The sequence below is a fragment of the Symphodus melops genome, assembly GCF_947650265.1.
Source record: "Symphodus melops genome assembly, chromosome: 1".
Taxonomy (NCBI): Eukaryota; Metazoa; Chordata; class Actinopteri; order Labriformes; family Labridae; genus Symphodus; species Symphodus melops.
In genome coordinates, this window is record NC_136691.1 from 17,797,483 (window position 1) to 17,813,711 (window position 16,229).

General features: G+C 44.6%; 1 protein-coding gene across 3 annotated transcripts in view; it reads right to left on the bottom strand.

Annotated features, from left to right (window-relative positions):
- Positions 1-16,229, bottom strand: part of LOC306821985 (forkhead box protein N3-like) — a 61,176-nt gene that overhangs the window by 30,731 nt on the left and 14,216 nt on the right. For all 3 annotated transcript variants that reach the window (XM_079340662.1, XM_079340664.1, XM_079340663.1), the window contains exon 2: positions 3,418-4,017. In XM_079340662.1, the coding sequence (XP_079196788.1) occupies positions 3,418-3,999 (582 nt within the window). In that variant the 5' untranslated portion in view covers positions 4,000-4,017. The remainder of the gene's footprint in view (positions 1-3,417; positions 4,018-16,229) is intronic.

Genomic DNA, 16,229 nt, shown 5'->3' on the forward strand with positions numbered 1-16,229 from the left:
TGTGTGTGTGTGTGTGTGTGTGTGCGCGTGTGTGTACACGAGGGAGAGGGGAATAGGTTTGAAGGGTTAATTAGTGCGCTGTCTTAAACGGTGTGCAGCGACAGGAAGACAAGACAGGCTGTCCTTGCCAAAATCACCTCTACACATGCTGCTCCACACACACACACACACACACACACACACACACACACACACACCATACATATAACACTCGACATAAACTCATTCTCCCCCACTCAGCACCTCTGTGCCCATCTGACGCTCAAACCCATAATTTTATGCACACACAAGCACACGCGCACACACACTAACGCCTAAGTCAGTAAAGCCAAATCAGTTTTCCCGTTGCTACAGCAACAGCATACTTTTATGTCAACTGCAACCTAGTTACTATGGAGATACGTATACAAGAAAAACTCTTCGCTGTTGTAGTCAAGGGCCAGATGACAGCATAACATTACACACACACACACACACACAGAGGACACACACACACACACACACACACAGGACAGACACACACAGGACACACACACACAGGACACACACACACACACACACACACACACACACACACACACACACACAGGACAGACACACACAAGACACACACACACACACACACACACACACACACACACACACACACACACACACACACACACACACAGGCAGCTGACTCAAAAGCAGAGTTTGAGGTTCACACTCTGGTCAAGGAAATCATAAAGAGCTCTGATATCCTCCAGTATAATCTCAAGCAGCTAAACACACGCGAAGCCAGCATTGATCCTGGCTGTTTGTCCCCCACCCCCAACACCCTGGGGCGAGATGAAATCTAAAGTCTGCTGGCATCTGTGTTATTAAATCCTCCAGTATTAATTTAGCACTAATTGAGTGAGGGATTCATTCCCCGTTTACCCCAAGTCTTTAATGGAGCGAAATGTGGATAGGAAAGCCGGTATAAAAGACTGTATCAAGACTTAAATCAAAAGCGAAACGCTCTTCCCACTGGGGGAGCACAGAGCGTCTGAGTGAAAGAGAACTATGAAAGCATAGATCATCAACTATTGATAAGGCTGAATCTGGTACAGCTGTAGACAAAATACAGAATATGTTTGACTTCAAGTTGGATATGCCTGCAAACTGCTGATAACTGCCTGGCTGTGAAATAAGTTATAACAACACATGATAGAAAGGATAATGGACTTGGTATTTACCTTGTAGCTGCAGTTATTTTAGACTTTGGGTATTCGGATAAGTATTTATGAGAAGTGATTTAAAAAACAACCTGCAATAGGATGGACTGGGGCTGGGGTAATTCCTGAGACTGTGTTGGAGGAAAGATTGTCTGGAAGGAAATGATCTAATAGACGAGAACACCCTCTGTTGACCTTGCCTTAATTCATATCACTGTGCTTATTACTGGAATGATTCAATTAGCCACACAAGGGTTCCTTAAATTAAAGCTTCATCATTATTTTCAAAACATGTCTTTCATATCAAAAGTAGCTTTGTGTTTACTAGTGATTCCACGTTAGTCTTTGATGCGACTGTGAACTTAAAGTTGGCTAAACAAGCTAATGTCACATAGTGGAAGAAGCCACCTTTTCTCCACTTGGCCTGGTGAACACTGATGGACACATTGTATTAGCAAGCCAGGGATAAAAGCAGAGCACTGCATGATTAATGTTAGCTAACCTAATGTCAAATCAATCTTTTTTTCTATAGTATTACACATAATGTATTTAAGAACAATAGTGATTACAGGAAACTGTAAAAGGATCAGGTCAAACTATTATACTGTAACTATACATACTGTAGACCCAGCATTTGGAAGCAGGCTTGTTAGTGAACGGCAGTTTAACAGGGAATATAGTAGCATCCAGTTGTAGTGCTGACATCACGTTAGCTAACATTAAACGCTATTTCTCTAATCTAGCTGATAATTAAGCCTACATGTACTGACCATAGAATAAATAACATTAACTGACAGAGCCTGAGTGACGTTTGTGCAGAGAGCTTTGGAGGCTCACTGATGGCTGGAAACCTCGTCTCCGCCTGACTTTCAGTCAAACCAACGACAGGCAAAGAGCTGGAGCTGAGGTGGGTTTAACAAACCTCAGCCATGAACATACAGTAACATAAAATCAACAAAAAAAAGAACCTTCCCACCATACAATGTGAATAAAGATTATAACTAACTTTTTGAACCAGGCTGTAAACATGTTAATTTCTGCTGTACAAACAGGCATTTTTGAATGGCTGTGTATGTGACTTATGGGGCTCTTGAAGCCGTCCTCGAGTGGACACTTGAGGAACTGCAACTGCATTGATTCCCTTTCCTAACCTGGAGTTTTGTTGATTGGTAATGATCCTATCCCCTAATTACTTTGACAACACTGCATTTTATCTTTAAAAAAAAGACATCCAAATTGACCTTACAGGGAGGACAGCAGTTTTCACTTGCTACCTTGATGTTACTTAGTATAGAAAATGACACAAGCCGCATATATTTCTCAACTCTAAATGTTACTCATATATGAATATATTCAAATATTAAGTATGCTAATGTGAAATAAATAATCCAAACAACTTTCCATTCTTCTTTAAAATCAAGACAAATGTTTTTATATAAAATCTTTAACTGATCTATATCTATGGCAATATATCTTAGTCCAGGGGCGTCTAAATCATAAAGCTTGTTGAGCAGAATAATGCAGATAGTTATGGTCAATAAATAAATCACCAAATTAACATTTTTTGACAGCAGGAAACAACTACCCCAGCGGGGTAATGGGGGACAATTGAGAAAAACAATGTCTCATGTTTGAACTTTTTACTCTCTTTTTTTTAAAAATATAACTACGGTGAATAATTTCTCTATTGGTAATATCACCAAAACATGTTTATGTAATCCTTTTTGTTGATACAGCTTTTATAAAGAAGTCCGGTTACATTTTGAATAAATGCAAGCAGTCATAAGACGTAATTATTTTTTCCCCAATTCATTTTTAGGTCATGAAATATTCAGAGAATAATAAATGACTTTTATATGAATAAACAATAGTTGTTTCTGGACCCAACAGATCATGGGGACTTTTTGAAGAAGGACTATCTACAAGTGAGTCCTGGTGCCTAGAGTACTACACAACATGGGGACTTTTTTTTCCACACCACCATGGTACCTCCTCCGAACCAGGAGCTCAAAAAGGCTTCTCTAAACAGGGTTCAAGGAACTAAAATAGTTCATAGTTCCTGCGGTGCAGAATGAATGAAAAGGGTTCCAAACAGTTCCTGCAGTCCGAAAAAAACCCATGTGGTTTTAACTGGTCAAATGTGAATGCTTCATTACATTCAAATTGTGAAAAAGAGACAAAGTCATTGAAATTCAACATTTCTCAGAGTGGCTGTCTTTACCTGGCTCCGGTCTTTATCCACCTTCTTGAAGCACTTGTTGAGTGACAGATTATGGCGCACTGAGTTCTTCCAGCCCGTGGGGGCGCTTGCAAAGTAAGGGAAGTGCTCCAGAATCCAGCCGTAGATATCCTTCACAGGCAGCCGTTTGTTTGGCGCATCCTCGATGGCCATGAAGATCAGACAGCTGAAGGAGTACGGCGGTTTTCTGTTGGCCCCCGAGGCCAAGTCGTACGCTGAGTGTGCATCCCCGAGCAAGGGGTCATCTGGGGAGGGCGACGAGGAAGAGGGCGAGCGAGGGTGCTGACCGTCGGGGTCCTGCAGGGGGGAGACGCTACGCAGCCCCGAGTGGCTGAAGCTGTTAAGGAGGTCGGTGCTCTCGTGCAGCCACGAGAGGCTGGTGAGCTCTTCATCCTCGGCCTTGGAGAAGGAGGCAGACAAGGACAGGGAAAGGTCAGCAGCCTCTGCCTCAGATGCTGCTGTTGCGGCGTCTCCCTGTCTGTAAGGTGGGCTCATACCCTGCGAGGCACTGGCTCCACTACTGGGGCTCTGGGCCTTCTTACTGGGGGGCATGGTGGGTCCCATCCAGCCCAGGGCTCACTCCTAAAAGAGGGGAAAAGGAAAGTAGATGAGGGATAGGAAACAAGACACAAATTCAGTTGGCTTTTCACATAAAGATCAAATGTTGTAAAGGCCAAAGGGTGGAGACACGCAACAAGATTTGAACCACGATCCCAATTAGGCTGTTACATCAGAGGGGAGAAGCACACCATCATTTTGCTCTGAGGGTTTTCTATCCAATCCTAACCGGGATGGCAAATTTAGTGCTTCATTGGCTGAGGAAATCTTGTCTTGTACAACCACCCTCTAATTACTAGTGTATCAGCAGAGTATTGACATTACATGGGGTTGCTGTCATAAAATACTGAACGCTGTTAAAGGTCTAACAGTCGGGGCAGAGAGATGTGATCTCGACCGCAGGAGAAGAATTTCATTGTCAAGACAAGCACGGAGGAATGGATTACAGCCGAATGAACTTTAACTGCTGGATTTACAACAGAACAAATAATTAAGTGTCCGGTGATCAGACTTTGTTCCACGGCAGGGTAGCTGATCAAGATTGGGACATTTGCCGGGGAGGGGGGAGAAAGAAAAAAAAAGAAAGAAAGAAAACAAATTAAGAGTGTGAGTTCAAATCCGCCCCTATTCTAATCAGACCATTACTCCCCTGAAATAAGAGCAATGCTGTGCTCGTTAGACGCAGGCAGAGTGTGCGTAATTGTAGGGGACTGTGGCGGAGTATCACACACCACAATCAGAAGGACTCACATGTGGGCCTTTGATTGTCCTCTCGCGCAGCTGTGGGAAGCAGCTAAATGTAATCTGCTGCACTCACCCTGAGAACACGTTTCAGGAGTCTGCACACAAATCACACAGCATCCTTTCTCACACTCGCACTCACACACACACACAGATGCAAGAAAACAAATTTGCATGCACATACCCTTCTGAAAGCACACACACACACACACACACACACACACACTCATCAGAGTACCATTAGGGCATGGGGATTAAGTCCAGATATGTTCTGGCTGGCCTCTGTGTAGTGTGATCGCTCTCTAATCCAAGGTGATCATCTGCCGATCTGTCCCCGCACTCTGCACGATTGACTGACAGCTGTCACCCATGGCAACCCGCTGTGGCGTGACAACTGTCACTTTGCTACAGCTCCAGCCTCTTTGTCACCATGGCAACTAAGCAAAAACAACTCAGCTCCACTCTCGATCTCAATCTCCTCTTCTTCTTCTTCCTCGGTGTCTGTCACTCTTCCGCCTGTCCCTCACCCTGCTCCTTTTCTTTCCTCACTTTTTTCTCTCCCAACGGTGCCGATAGCTCTTGCTTAATAGTTGTGACGTGCTGTAGTAGGACAGAGATAAAAATAGAAATGAGATGTATAGCTGTTACGCTGTTGCTCCGTGTACAGTGGGCCCGTCTACAGTCACCCCGCTGCTTCATCCATCCACGGATGGAGCTGGATGTCTTTGATCTGCTCTCCAGTTCTTCTTCTTCTCTCCTCACACCTCCCGACAGCCTGCGTGCTCATTCAACAAGCTGTACCTGTCTGAGCTACAGCGTTGTTGCATCAATATTGACATTGAGCGTAACGAATTCAAATTGCTCCGGCAATGATAACAGTGCAGCTGAAAATAGTCGGTGCATAATCAAAGGGATGGGCAAGGTGGAGAGGGTGTTTGACAGGCTTTTTTAAAGTGTGTGTGTGTGTGTGTGTGTATCAATGTATGTGTGTGACAGGTTTGTCATGATGTGTGTTTGTCTTAGAAAGGAAGTCATAGTGTATTTTTCTTAGTAGGAGTCCTCTGGAAGGTAGCGATGGCTCTGATGCTCTCTTTCTCTCCATCTCCTCTTCCTCCTCCTTGTTATGTTGCCATAGCGGCGAGGGGGCCATGAAACATTACGGCTGACAGTAAAGTCATCTCATTTTACTGTTGCTATGACAACAAACTCCTCACTGTTGGTTGGGGCCAGTGCGAGCTGCCGCCCAAGCCACGTGCCTAAGTGTGCGCGTGTGTGTGCGCGTGTGTGAATATATGCGTGTGTTTGTGTGTTTGTGTGTGTGTGTGTGTGCCACCATGTCTCCCGTGGGCTCTCATAAAGCTTAACACACTTGCTCAGCTCTAAACAAACTTTCATGCAACTTCTACTGCCGCCCCTCAGGACCCACTGCTAAAGGACAAAGGCAGATATCGCTCTAGTTCAGACTAAATGATGCCTGCTGCGTGTGTGTGTGTGTGTGTGTTGGAGTGTGTGTTTGAATGTGTGTTAGAGGCGTCCGCACATTTGTTTGACAGATGGGACTGTGCTATTCTCTCTGTCGTCTTCGTTCTCTGGATCTCTTTTGTGTTTGCATGCTTTGTTTTGATTTGTGTTCATCTCTGTTTGGCATGTCCACATTTGGCTTAGTGTGTGCATGTGTTTTATTTCCCCCCACCGTGTGTGTGTGTGTGTGTGTGTGTGTGTGTGTGTGTGTGTGTGTGTGTATGTGTGTGTGCGCGCGTCAGACTATAATTACACTCTCAATCCAAGTGTCTGTGCATACCGATGCGATTTAAAGCAGCTGTAATCTGCACGGTGTGTCTCTGCGCCTGCTGCGGCCCCGGTACCACACTGCTTCTGTGTGCACTCTGCTCTGTGAGAACATGGACTTTAAAGACAACATTCAATTAGAATAAATGGCTTTCTCCACTTTAAACGGCACACTTGAGTGCTGAGAGCTTGGTGTTACACTTTAGTCAGATTGTTTCTATTATCATGCTGCCGTGAATACAGGTTTCATAACAATCAGACAGGTAACAAAGGCTGAAAATCAGCGTAGAGACTGAGCTGAACATGCAGGCTTCCCTCAAAGTGCCACAGTCGTCTTCACTAATGGAAAGCTTAAATGATAAGTGGCTTAAAAATGTAAGAAAATCACGCCAGCTCTTTTTAGGTTTTAAAATATCAAATGGGAGAATTTCCCCTTTTTTTCCTCCATATTAATAATGAGAAGTATCATTGAGCTTTGGTCAAACGTTTCCATCAGTATGAGGTCTGATGTCTCACTGGTTCCGGAGACTTCTTTGTTACAGAGCTGTCTACCACAGTGCATGGTCTTCAGCAGTAAATTAGAGTTTGCCTTGTTTTTTTTGTTTTTTTTATTGAGATTGATTTCTCATCACGTTTTATTAACTCAAAAGTTTCAGTATGTTCCTATTTTGGAAAAGACCAGTCGACATATAGACTGAATCCTTCTTTTCACTGATGTTTTGTCCCAGCGAGCATCGCTCTTTTTTCCCACGAGCCTAATATTGTTTTTTTTTTCACATGACATTTTGCTGTCGCAGAGACAGTGCACGCCTCACGTACGTGAAGGCGAGGAGAAAGTTCTGTCACCATCACACCTCTGGATTTACATCATGCATTTGTAACGCTGAAATGTAAGTGTCCCAGTGTTTGAACTCACAATGCATTACAAGAGGAGTGCAAGAGGCACGGTGTGTGAGCATATAGCCGGAGCTCCACATACACAAAAAGGCCTGCACACACACACATACACACAGGCACACACACACACACACACACAACACTGTTACCGATATTACAAATCTTTCACTCCTGAGGTAAGACATGACAAAGCCACTTCCCCCTGTGTCTCTGGTTCTCAAAAAAAAATTCTATCTAGTGGCCAACAAAGCGGAAGTAGCAGACCAAGCAACAGAGTCAGCTACGCAACGAACGTCAACGTCAACGTCAACAAAAGAACAGAAAACTGCTGCACAAAAAAACGTAGCGGTCGTGCAGCAGTCACAGAGCATAAACATCCCTCTCCCTCCTATGGGCTCGAGGCGAATCATCCGCAGAATATCCTGCTGAGGTCTCACATCAGCTCACTGGGACTCGAGGGGTGTGATACAGGAGAAACTTCGGGGTGAAGTCTGAGCGAAAATATCATCTCCGGAGTTTTTCCACGAGATTTCCGTACGTGTGAAGAGTGTTACACGGACGTTCAACTGGTATGGATGTGAGCATCAAACCGTGAGCACAAAAACATTTCCTGAGCAGCCTAACAATTTCTTCAGGAGCTGGATGAGAGCCAATAAGCTTTAACAACCAATCAGAGGATGAACACTGTGGGATGCAGTTTGAAGTGTTGACAATTTATTATTTTTTACAGACTCATTTAGAGAACATTTAGATAAATGGATATGTATTGAGCCTCAGCTAACAATGGCGCAAAATTTCAACAACTGTTTTTTAAATCAACGGATCGATAGACTTTGTTGCAGTCTGTAAAAATAACCAGAGTCTATAAACCCTGAATCACATGCCACGTTCACGTTATCCTCGGCAGATCCGTGTTCCCAGTCGGCGGCTTTTTTCTGTCTGACTTGCAGACACTTTCTGTGCCGAAGCAAGAGGAAACATTTCAATAATGCACTTCATTTCTGTGTCATGTAACGGAGTCTGCTGCAATATTAGCCAAGCTGACTTTCCAGAGAAATCCCTAAGTCATCAAGTAACAGAAGCCCCAGAACCACATCAGAGCAGAAATATTAAAATAAAACCCTGATAGGCTCATGACACGCTGTCAGCAGCGCGTTTATGCTCTGCGCTGGGCCTCGGCGGACTGAAGCGACTATTACGACTTTGTCAGTTTGATCGCAGCTCGTGACACACGTTGCATGTCACATCCTCCTGCTGCTCGCTTTCCTGTCACTCTTCACTATACAGCCCAATAAAGCCAGTGCGCTTGAAAATAATCCCCCCCCCCCCCCCCCCCACACACACACACACACACACCAAGCCCAAAAAGGAGGAGTAATAGTAATGCAGGAGGAGATAGTGGCGAAGAATGGGTCAGACGCTGGTAGGAGTTATTACTTTGCAGAAGGGCGAGCTGAACCTTGTGGTTCCTCTGGCCACAGTGATAAAGCAGAGAGTCAGATGCACCGAGGCAAAACTAATCTGGAGTTTTGATGACAAAAGGACGACCTTTATCCCGGCTACATATATACTGGATGGGTGGAAGGGGAGGGGAGGGGGGGGGGGGGGGGGGGGGAGATCAACAGGGAGAAGAGGGAAATGGGAACTCTCTCACAGACTGGAAAATAATAACTTCTGCTACATATATGTCAACACTGGCTGATGAAGCCTTGTGATGTTCTCCATTTTCAGCCCATGAAATCATCCTCCCCCCCCCAAGTTTCTGCATTTCCTGCTTTTTCCTGACGGCAAAATATCAGCGGTCCAGAGGGCTTTGAGGAAGCAGAGCAGGACCAATCACATCCTATAAGGTCTGACTGTGTCCTCCTTGTATCTCAGCCACAGCAGCAAAGAGTTATGGGCTAGAGGTCAGGGGTCAGGGTGTCCCAGAGGACTGCTCCTGACCCCTCGGTCCCGGCTGCTGCTCTCGGCTGCCTGGCGACTCCCGACAATCACTTACACACACACACACTCACACTCACACACACACACACACACACACACACACACACACACACACACACACACACACACACACACACACACACACACACACACACACACACACACACACACTCTTTTGCCTTTCCCTCCGAGATTTGATTTAGTCTCTGCAGGGGACGACGATTCACCAGAGGAGCACTGGTCCTGTTTATACTTGAAAAGAAGACAGTGGGAATTTTTTTGTTGTAAAAGTCTTGTTGAAAAAAGATTCGCAAAAGTCTTTGGAGGGTAAACTGTTATAAAGAAGGAGTAGAAAATGTCAGGAATAAGGACATAGTTATCATGGTTTTGAGGGTTTTCAGATTGAACCGATTTTTGTTTGGGGAACGTGAACTTGCAATGATTGTGAGGCCCGACTCCACCATGTCAACGTTTGTTTATTTATTTATTTGAACAGGGGCAGTGTACAATATACATTAACCTCAAAAAGGAGAGATGCATTGTACCAGGTTGTAGCGCTAATTTCCACTTGCAGTCCCTGGGCAGGCTGTTCATTCAACGTCATCGACAGAAATGAGTGAAATGTTTCAGTTCAATCAACACCCACATTTAAACCCTTCTCAGTGATATAAGACCTACGAGGACCTAACATGAGTCTATCATGAGTTCAGCACTAAGCAACATTTAAAAAAAGAGCCTACTGAGTAGGATATAAATAAATAAATAAAGTGGACACACAAGTCGGGATTTGTCCTGGCTCCATGCATCATACTATCTATACTGAATATCATAAGCCTGTATCCATCACATGTTAAGATGTGTCACTGAAAAAACAAATGTGTCACGGTGGAATTAAATCCAAACGTTCTGAAAAGGTCTTCAGTGATAACGCCTGATCGATTGTTAAAAATGAGTCCTCTACATTATCTCAACCATCTACTGGATCAAAGTCGTCTGCCAACATCATGATCCCTGGCGCCGTAGTTTGAGTTTCAGTCTCTGAAGTGGGAGGATTTTTCAACTCTCCTCTGTTGTATGCTATCTGCGATCTCAAGATCAGCTCTGGAATATAAACGCTTTGAAATTTCTGTCTGTATTTGCAAAATAAAGAAATAAATAAAAAAAAATCACAGTCCAGTGTGGTTGTCTGATGGATTAGTTCTAAATGAAAATAAAGGTAAGTGACGTGCCTGTAGTGATTTATATTTTTTGAGGGAGGGAAGTGATTCAGATAATGTTTTTATTGTTTGTTGTGAATAAGGTCAAAGCCTTGTTCTGCACCTTTAACTGTGTACAGCCTGTCCTGCTGCAGGATTAAACATCACACACTCACTCCATCGGCAAACCAACTAAGCAGATAATAAGCACATAATACACAGTGTCTTTAGAGAGCTGAGACACACAACTTTCATGGTGAAAAATGAGAGCACCGAACACATCAATGCGACCACTGGCTACCTGTGCTGTAAGAAAAGTATGAAAGAAGCAGCGGTACACACTGTACGTGAGGAGGAAGATACTCAGGTAACACATGAGGAGTAATGTGTGTGTGTGTGTGTGTGTGTGTGTGTGTGTGTGTGTGTGTGTGTGTGTGTGTGTGTGTGTGTGTGTGTGTGTGTGTGTGTGTGCGAGGAAAACCAAATAACGCCAGTGAATAATTCAAAACATCACACACACGACATACACAACCTCCATCGTTTCAAAAAAAGCTAACCGAGAAAGTAAACAGACGTTTGCATCAGGCAAACACCGAGTACGTTTGTTGGGATTCATCAGCAGCCGGTGGTCATGAAGTCAGGCTCAGCCTCGCTCTCTGAGGACACCCAGCAATCACACACACACACACACACACACACACGCACACACACACAAAGGCAAACTGAGGTTGTAACTGTGGACACTTGAAGGTGACTCCTTTGTGTGTGTGTGTGTGTGTGTGTGTGTGTGTGTGCGTGTGTGTGTGTGTGTGTGTATATGTGTGTGTGTGTGTGTGTGTGTTTTTGCAGCCTGCAGGTCTGTCAGTGGAATAAAGGGATAGTGAGCGTGTGTTTGTGTGTTTGTGTTTATTTGTGGCGGATTGACTGCTACCGTCAGGTCAAGCTTAAAAAAAGCCTGGGCCCAGGGCTCCAGACTTTACTGTAATGATCATGACACACAGAGGGGGCCGTGTGCAATCACATCCATGCACGCTCACACGTCCGTGCACGCTCACACGTCCGTGCACGCTCACACGTCCGTGCACGCTCGCTCTGTTACTTGCTGGCTTTATTCGCTCGTAGAGTCAGTTCAGTCTGTTGTCAGTCGTTCCATTCAGGTCAACGAAAAGGCTTCTCACGGCGTGGCGTTCAACGAGCGCTGTGTGTTCGTGAAAATGATCCTTTACAAGGCTGCTTTCGGTTTTTGACCCCCACACTGCTAAGTTTCCCAGAATTTCATTAGCTCAGAGGCCAAAAGTTATACGACTGACTTCTTTGTTTATCCCTGATTTATTTATTTTTTATCAGCACTGAGTCATCTATGTAACATAAGGGCCAGCCCCATGCTTCTCATTTCCCCCTGGCACTAAAACACCATTTGTTTGTCACTTAAAATCAGAGAAATTAAGCCAAAAGGTCCAAACAAAACCCTCTGCACTCGTCTTGTTAATGTACTCGAAGGATTATTTGTTAGAGAAAGACACAAAAGCATTTCAGCTTGTTGTCTGCAGCTTGATTTTAGGAGGATAAATGAAACCAAATCTGATAAATATAAGATCAACCAGTGCTCGACTGGAGCCAGCAGGTTAGCCTAGCATGTGCGTAACATGGGGCTGATGTGTCGCAGAGCATGCAGACACTACTTACAAACACATGCACAGGAGCATGAGGCAGCGAGAGCCGATATCTGATGGTGGTGGTGATGCTGCACAGATCCAAATAACACTGAAGTAATGCTCGGCCATTACACTCAGCTGGACCCAGGTGACGTACCCAGCTGTAGTCTATTAGTGGGAAACACTGTTGTGGATTTATTCCGTCGTAGTCACACCTCTAAAGTGATTGGTTTGTGACTTTTGACTCCATTAAGCAGCTAAAATCCTTTTCCCCCGTCTTCAGGCGTTGATGCTAAAATCACACGCCAGCTTGAGCTCCATACTCAGATGGAATTTAATATTGAAAATGATTTAAATCTTGAAATGAGCGTCAGATTCCCAAACTGTAAAATAGTCCTTCAGCTGACTGTTTCACTCCGGACAAACGGGTTCTTCACAAGTTGGACAAAAGTAAACAAAGAAATGTTGAAAGCTGAACTGAAAAACACTGAAGGGATTTTGAAATGCTTCTGATATAACACGAGATGAAATGAACCACTGATGACAACAATAAGAGTTAAATAATATACAACACTCCCTCACTTACTCTTTCCCTCCTCTCCTCCCTCTAAGGCTCTCCTGTCTTTTCTCCCTGACAGTGAGCAGGTCCCTGCTGGCGCTCGGTGCTCTTTTACAATACTGTGGGAAAGGAGTGAGACAGAAAGACAGACAGAGAGAGAGAGAGAGACAGAGAGGGGGGAGACTGCCAGGAATACTATACAATATCAAAGCGTCCAGTGAACAGCCAACAGGGCTTTGATAGTGGGCAGGGAGGGGTGTGGGTCAGAGAAACCTAAGGAAAAAAAGCTGGGTGAACTCTTTAAAGAGGGGAGCGTGATCTATCGGGAACCCCACATGGACGGGAGAGACGGCTGGATGAAGCTTTGAGGTTGTGAGTGTGTTTTAGCTGGATGTCCTGCAGTCAAAGAAAAAAAAAAAACAAGAAATAAAAATAATCAGGCCCTCCTCTCTGTGTCTGTCCGTCTCTCTTTTTCTCTTCCCCCCCTCTGGCTTTTCCACTTATCTTTAACAAACAGCAGCTCAGGCTCTCAGCCACTGGCCGACAGTTTGTCCCGACAACAAAAAGCCATGGCAACAACCACTGGAAGAGCCCGTCCGGTTCCAAAGGTCCGCCCTCTCTGGCTCTTTGAGCGAGCTGTGCTCTTGGAGCTTTTTGAAAATTTGGCTGAAATGGAAGGTTGGAATCAATAAGCAAATATGCTCAAACTTGGTGATAGGGCACAGCCACATGCCTGACAGAGAGGCGTATCAAGATCGTAGAGTTTATTACAACACCTTTGGCAGAGGGCGACTTCTGTAAGAAAAGAAAAATGTTATCTTATAAGAAGAGAGAGAGAGAGAGAGAGGAATTTGAAAGAAAAAAAATAATAGTAAAGAGTGAAGGACAAAGGAGTGAGGCAGCAGTTTGTCAAGAGCCTATAGAGTCGTCTCTCCGGCCTGCCTTTGCTGACGATACTTACAACACTTCTGCTGATGATACAACTCTGCTTACATCCTTCACTCCTCCCTCCCACTCCTACAAGCTGTTTTTAACACCACACAAGATACCTTATGTCAACTGAAACGTGTTCTGGATGCTGACAAAACACAATTCTGGCTGTGTATAAACTCACAAACGGGCCAAAAGGAAGAAAACTGATATGAGAATATCATGCTAGTATAGGGTTTCAAAAGCTTTTCTCTTCATAAGGCGCGATTAGCATCTACTGTAGCTGTTGAGTTCAGGAGCGTTTAGAAAAAAACTACGAAAAAAAAAGAAGTTTAAATGTCAGATATTAGAAACGGTAGGTCAGCTCCTACAACATGTTGAATGTAGTAAACCAACACATGGGTTAAACATTGGCGCTTTCATGCTGCGCATGTTAGCATGCTGTCATTAGCAATTAGCTCAAAGCGCCACTGTGCCTCAAAGAGCCACGAGGAAGGCTGCAGAGTCGAGTCTGTGACATTTCTGACATTGACGTGTACGACAGTGTTGCCTTTATATGGCAGTGTGACAGCGCTGAAGGGGGGCTGTGAGGAAATGTAAATGAAACACAGCGCTCACATGTTCTGCATTGTCGAATCTTTAGGTTAACTCATCTTTGGAGGAGCGATGCTCAGGAGACACTGAGGTCTGACACTTCTGTCGCAGCTTGCTGATGTTGAACAGTGAATGATCCTCTGCATGAAGATGCTCCTTTCATGCTCACTTATGAACCAAACAATCTGCCCTCGAGCAGGACAAAAACGTTACGAATGTGCAAAGGCTAAAGTTTCCTTCACTCTGTGACCGTCCCCTCTGGTGACCTTGAGACAAGATGTGTGGCTGAGCGTTTACATCAGCAGTATTGTGTATGTGGCTCCGGTCAACATGCGGTCACAGCGCTCTACACCTCTCTGACCTTGGTTTTTTTCACTCCTCACTTTGAAGATGGCAGTTCAGAAAAAAAAAAAAAACACCAAAGGCTGTCCATGCTGCTGATTAGGATTTCAAGAAAACACTCCAGCTCTCTGACCCTGTAGCCACTCCTTGCTTATCCTTGTCTTGGTGATGTTTTTGAACCATCTGTCGACTCCTGACAGGGCCACTGGAAACTGTTGGTGAAAATGGTCAGAGGAATCCTGCCTCAAGGTCATTGGGCGTTAGGGTTGCTTAGTGATGGAAACTCTAGTTCGAAGAGAACCAAGGTTTGAGAGGTGAAGATGACGCTGCAAAGTGTTGGTGAAACGATCAGCCAAACATGATGTTAAAGGCTGACTTCTGCACATACAGCAGACTGCTGAGCCCCTTTCACACATGCACTCCTCTGCTGAACATTTCCTGTCTGCTAATATGTTTATTACTGCAAAACGACCCACGACTTTATCTGGACTTTGTCTGTGTCAAGTCCTGAGGAGCCGATTTGTGCAAACTCAGAGGTTGATTTGTGAACCACATTCAGCTGAGTGACCGGGCGCGGTTATGATGTCATTCGTGTTGAGACGACTTTCGAGGCACGATACTGTTTACAGCTCACCTCAGTTGTCAGTGCTTTGTTTTCTGTTGTGTTGGTGTTCAGGGAACATCTTTACACCTGGCATGAAAGACATAACTTAGCATGAAAGGAAAGACTTCAGAATGTAATTGTTTTTATCTGACAGGTACGTTTATCTTGATCGAGTTTAAAAAAAAATATGTTGGCCGTAAGACGTCAGCGTCTTTAGATTAGTTAACCTGAGTTGAAGAAACTTCAAAACAGCTAGGATAAATTGCACTTCGCCAACCTGACCTTCCCGAGCACGACTGGAGCCAGGGTCACAGAGGGTCACGGCCCGTCTCAGACGTACTGTGCACCGGGGTCAATTTGGATCTGATTCCCTGACTTCTTCAAATGTTAACATGGGAGTTCGCTAGAAGATGACGTGCATCCCACTTAAATGAAGAGTGAAAGATGAAGTTCGACAAAAATAAACCCCCTCCGGGAGACTCGCTGTGATGTATTGCCTATCTCAAGCAACTTTCAAATTTGATTTTGTCGCTGTTGAAGCTGAAAGGGAAAAATGGCAGCGTGGAAAGCAGGAAAAGCTTTTGCAAAGGAACAAGCGCACTAAAACAATTTTTTCCCTTTGCCTCGGCAGAATGATTGCTGCTATCTCCTATTACCGTGCCAGCACTTGATTAAGTTGTTTTATAACCGCATGCATCACCTTGTTCTCGTCACAGCCGCTGTAGCGCTGAGCTGTATTACTGACTGAACCTTTGCCTCTCGTCAGTGTCACCTTCTGCGCTCCAGCTGACAGCCACCTCGTCCACCGCTCAGCTTCCTCCCTGGTACAGTTTTATATTGAAGTATGTAAGTCCAATCTGGGTCGGCTAATTCTGCTTTCTTACATTTTGAAAAATAAGTAGGTTTGCAGTCCCAGGATTTGTTTCTGTTCACTGTCCCGGAGGTCAGAGCTGAACGAGGCAGAAGTGCCTTCATGTACTCAGCTC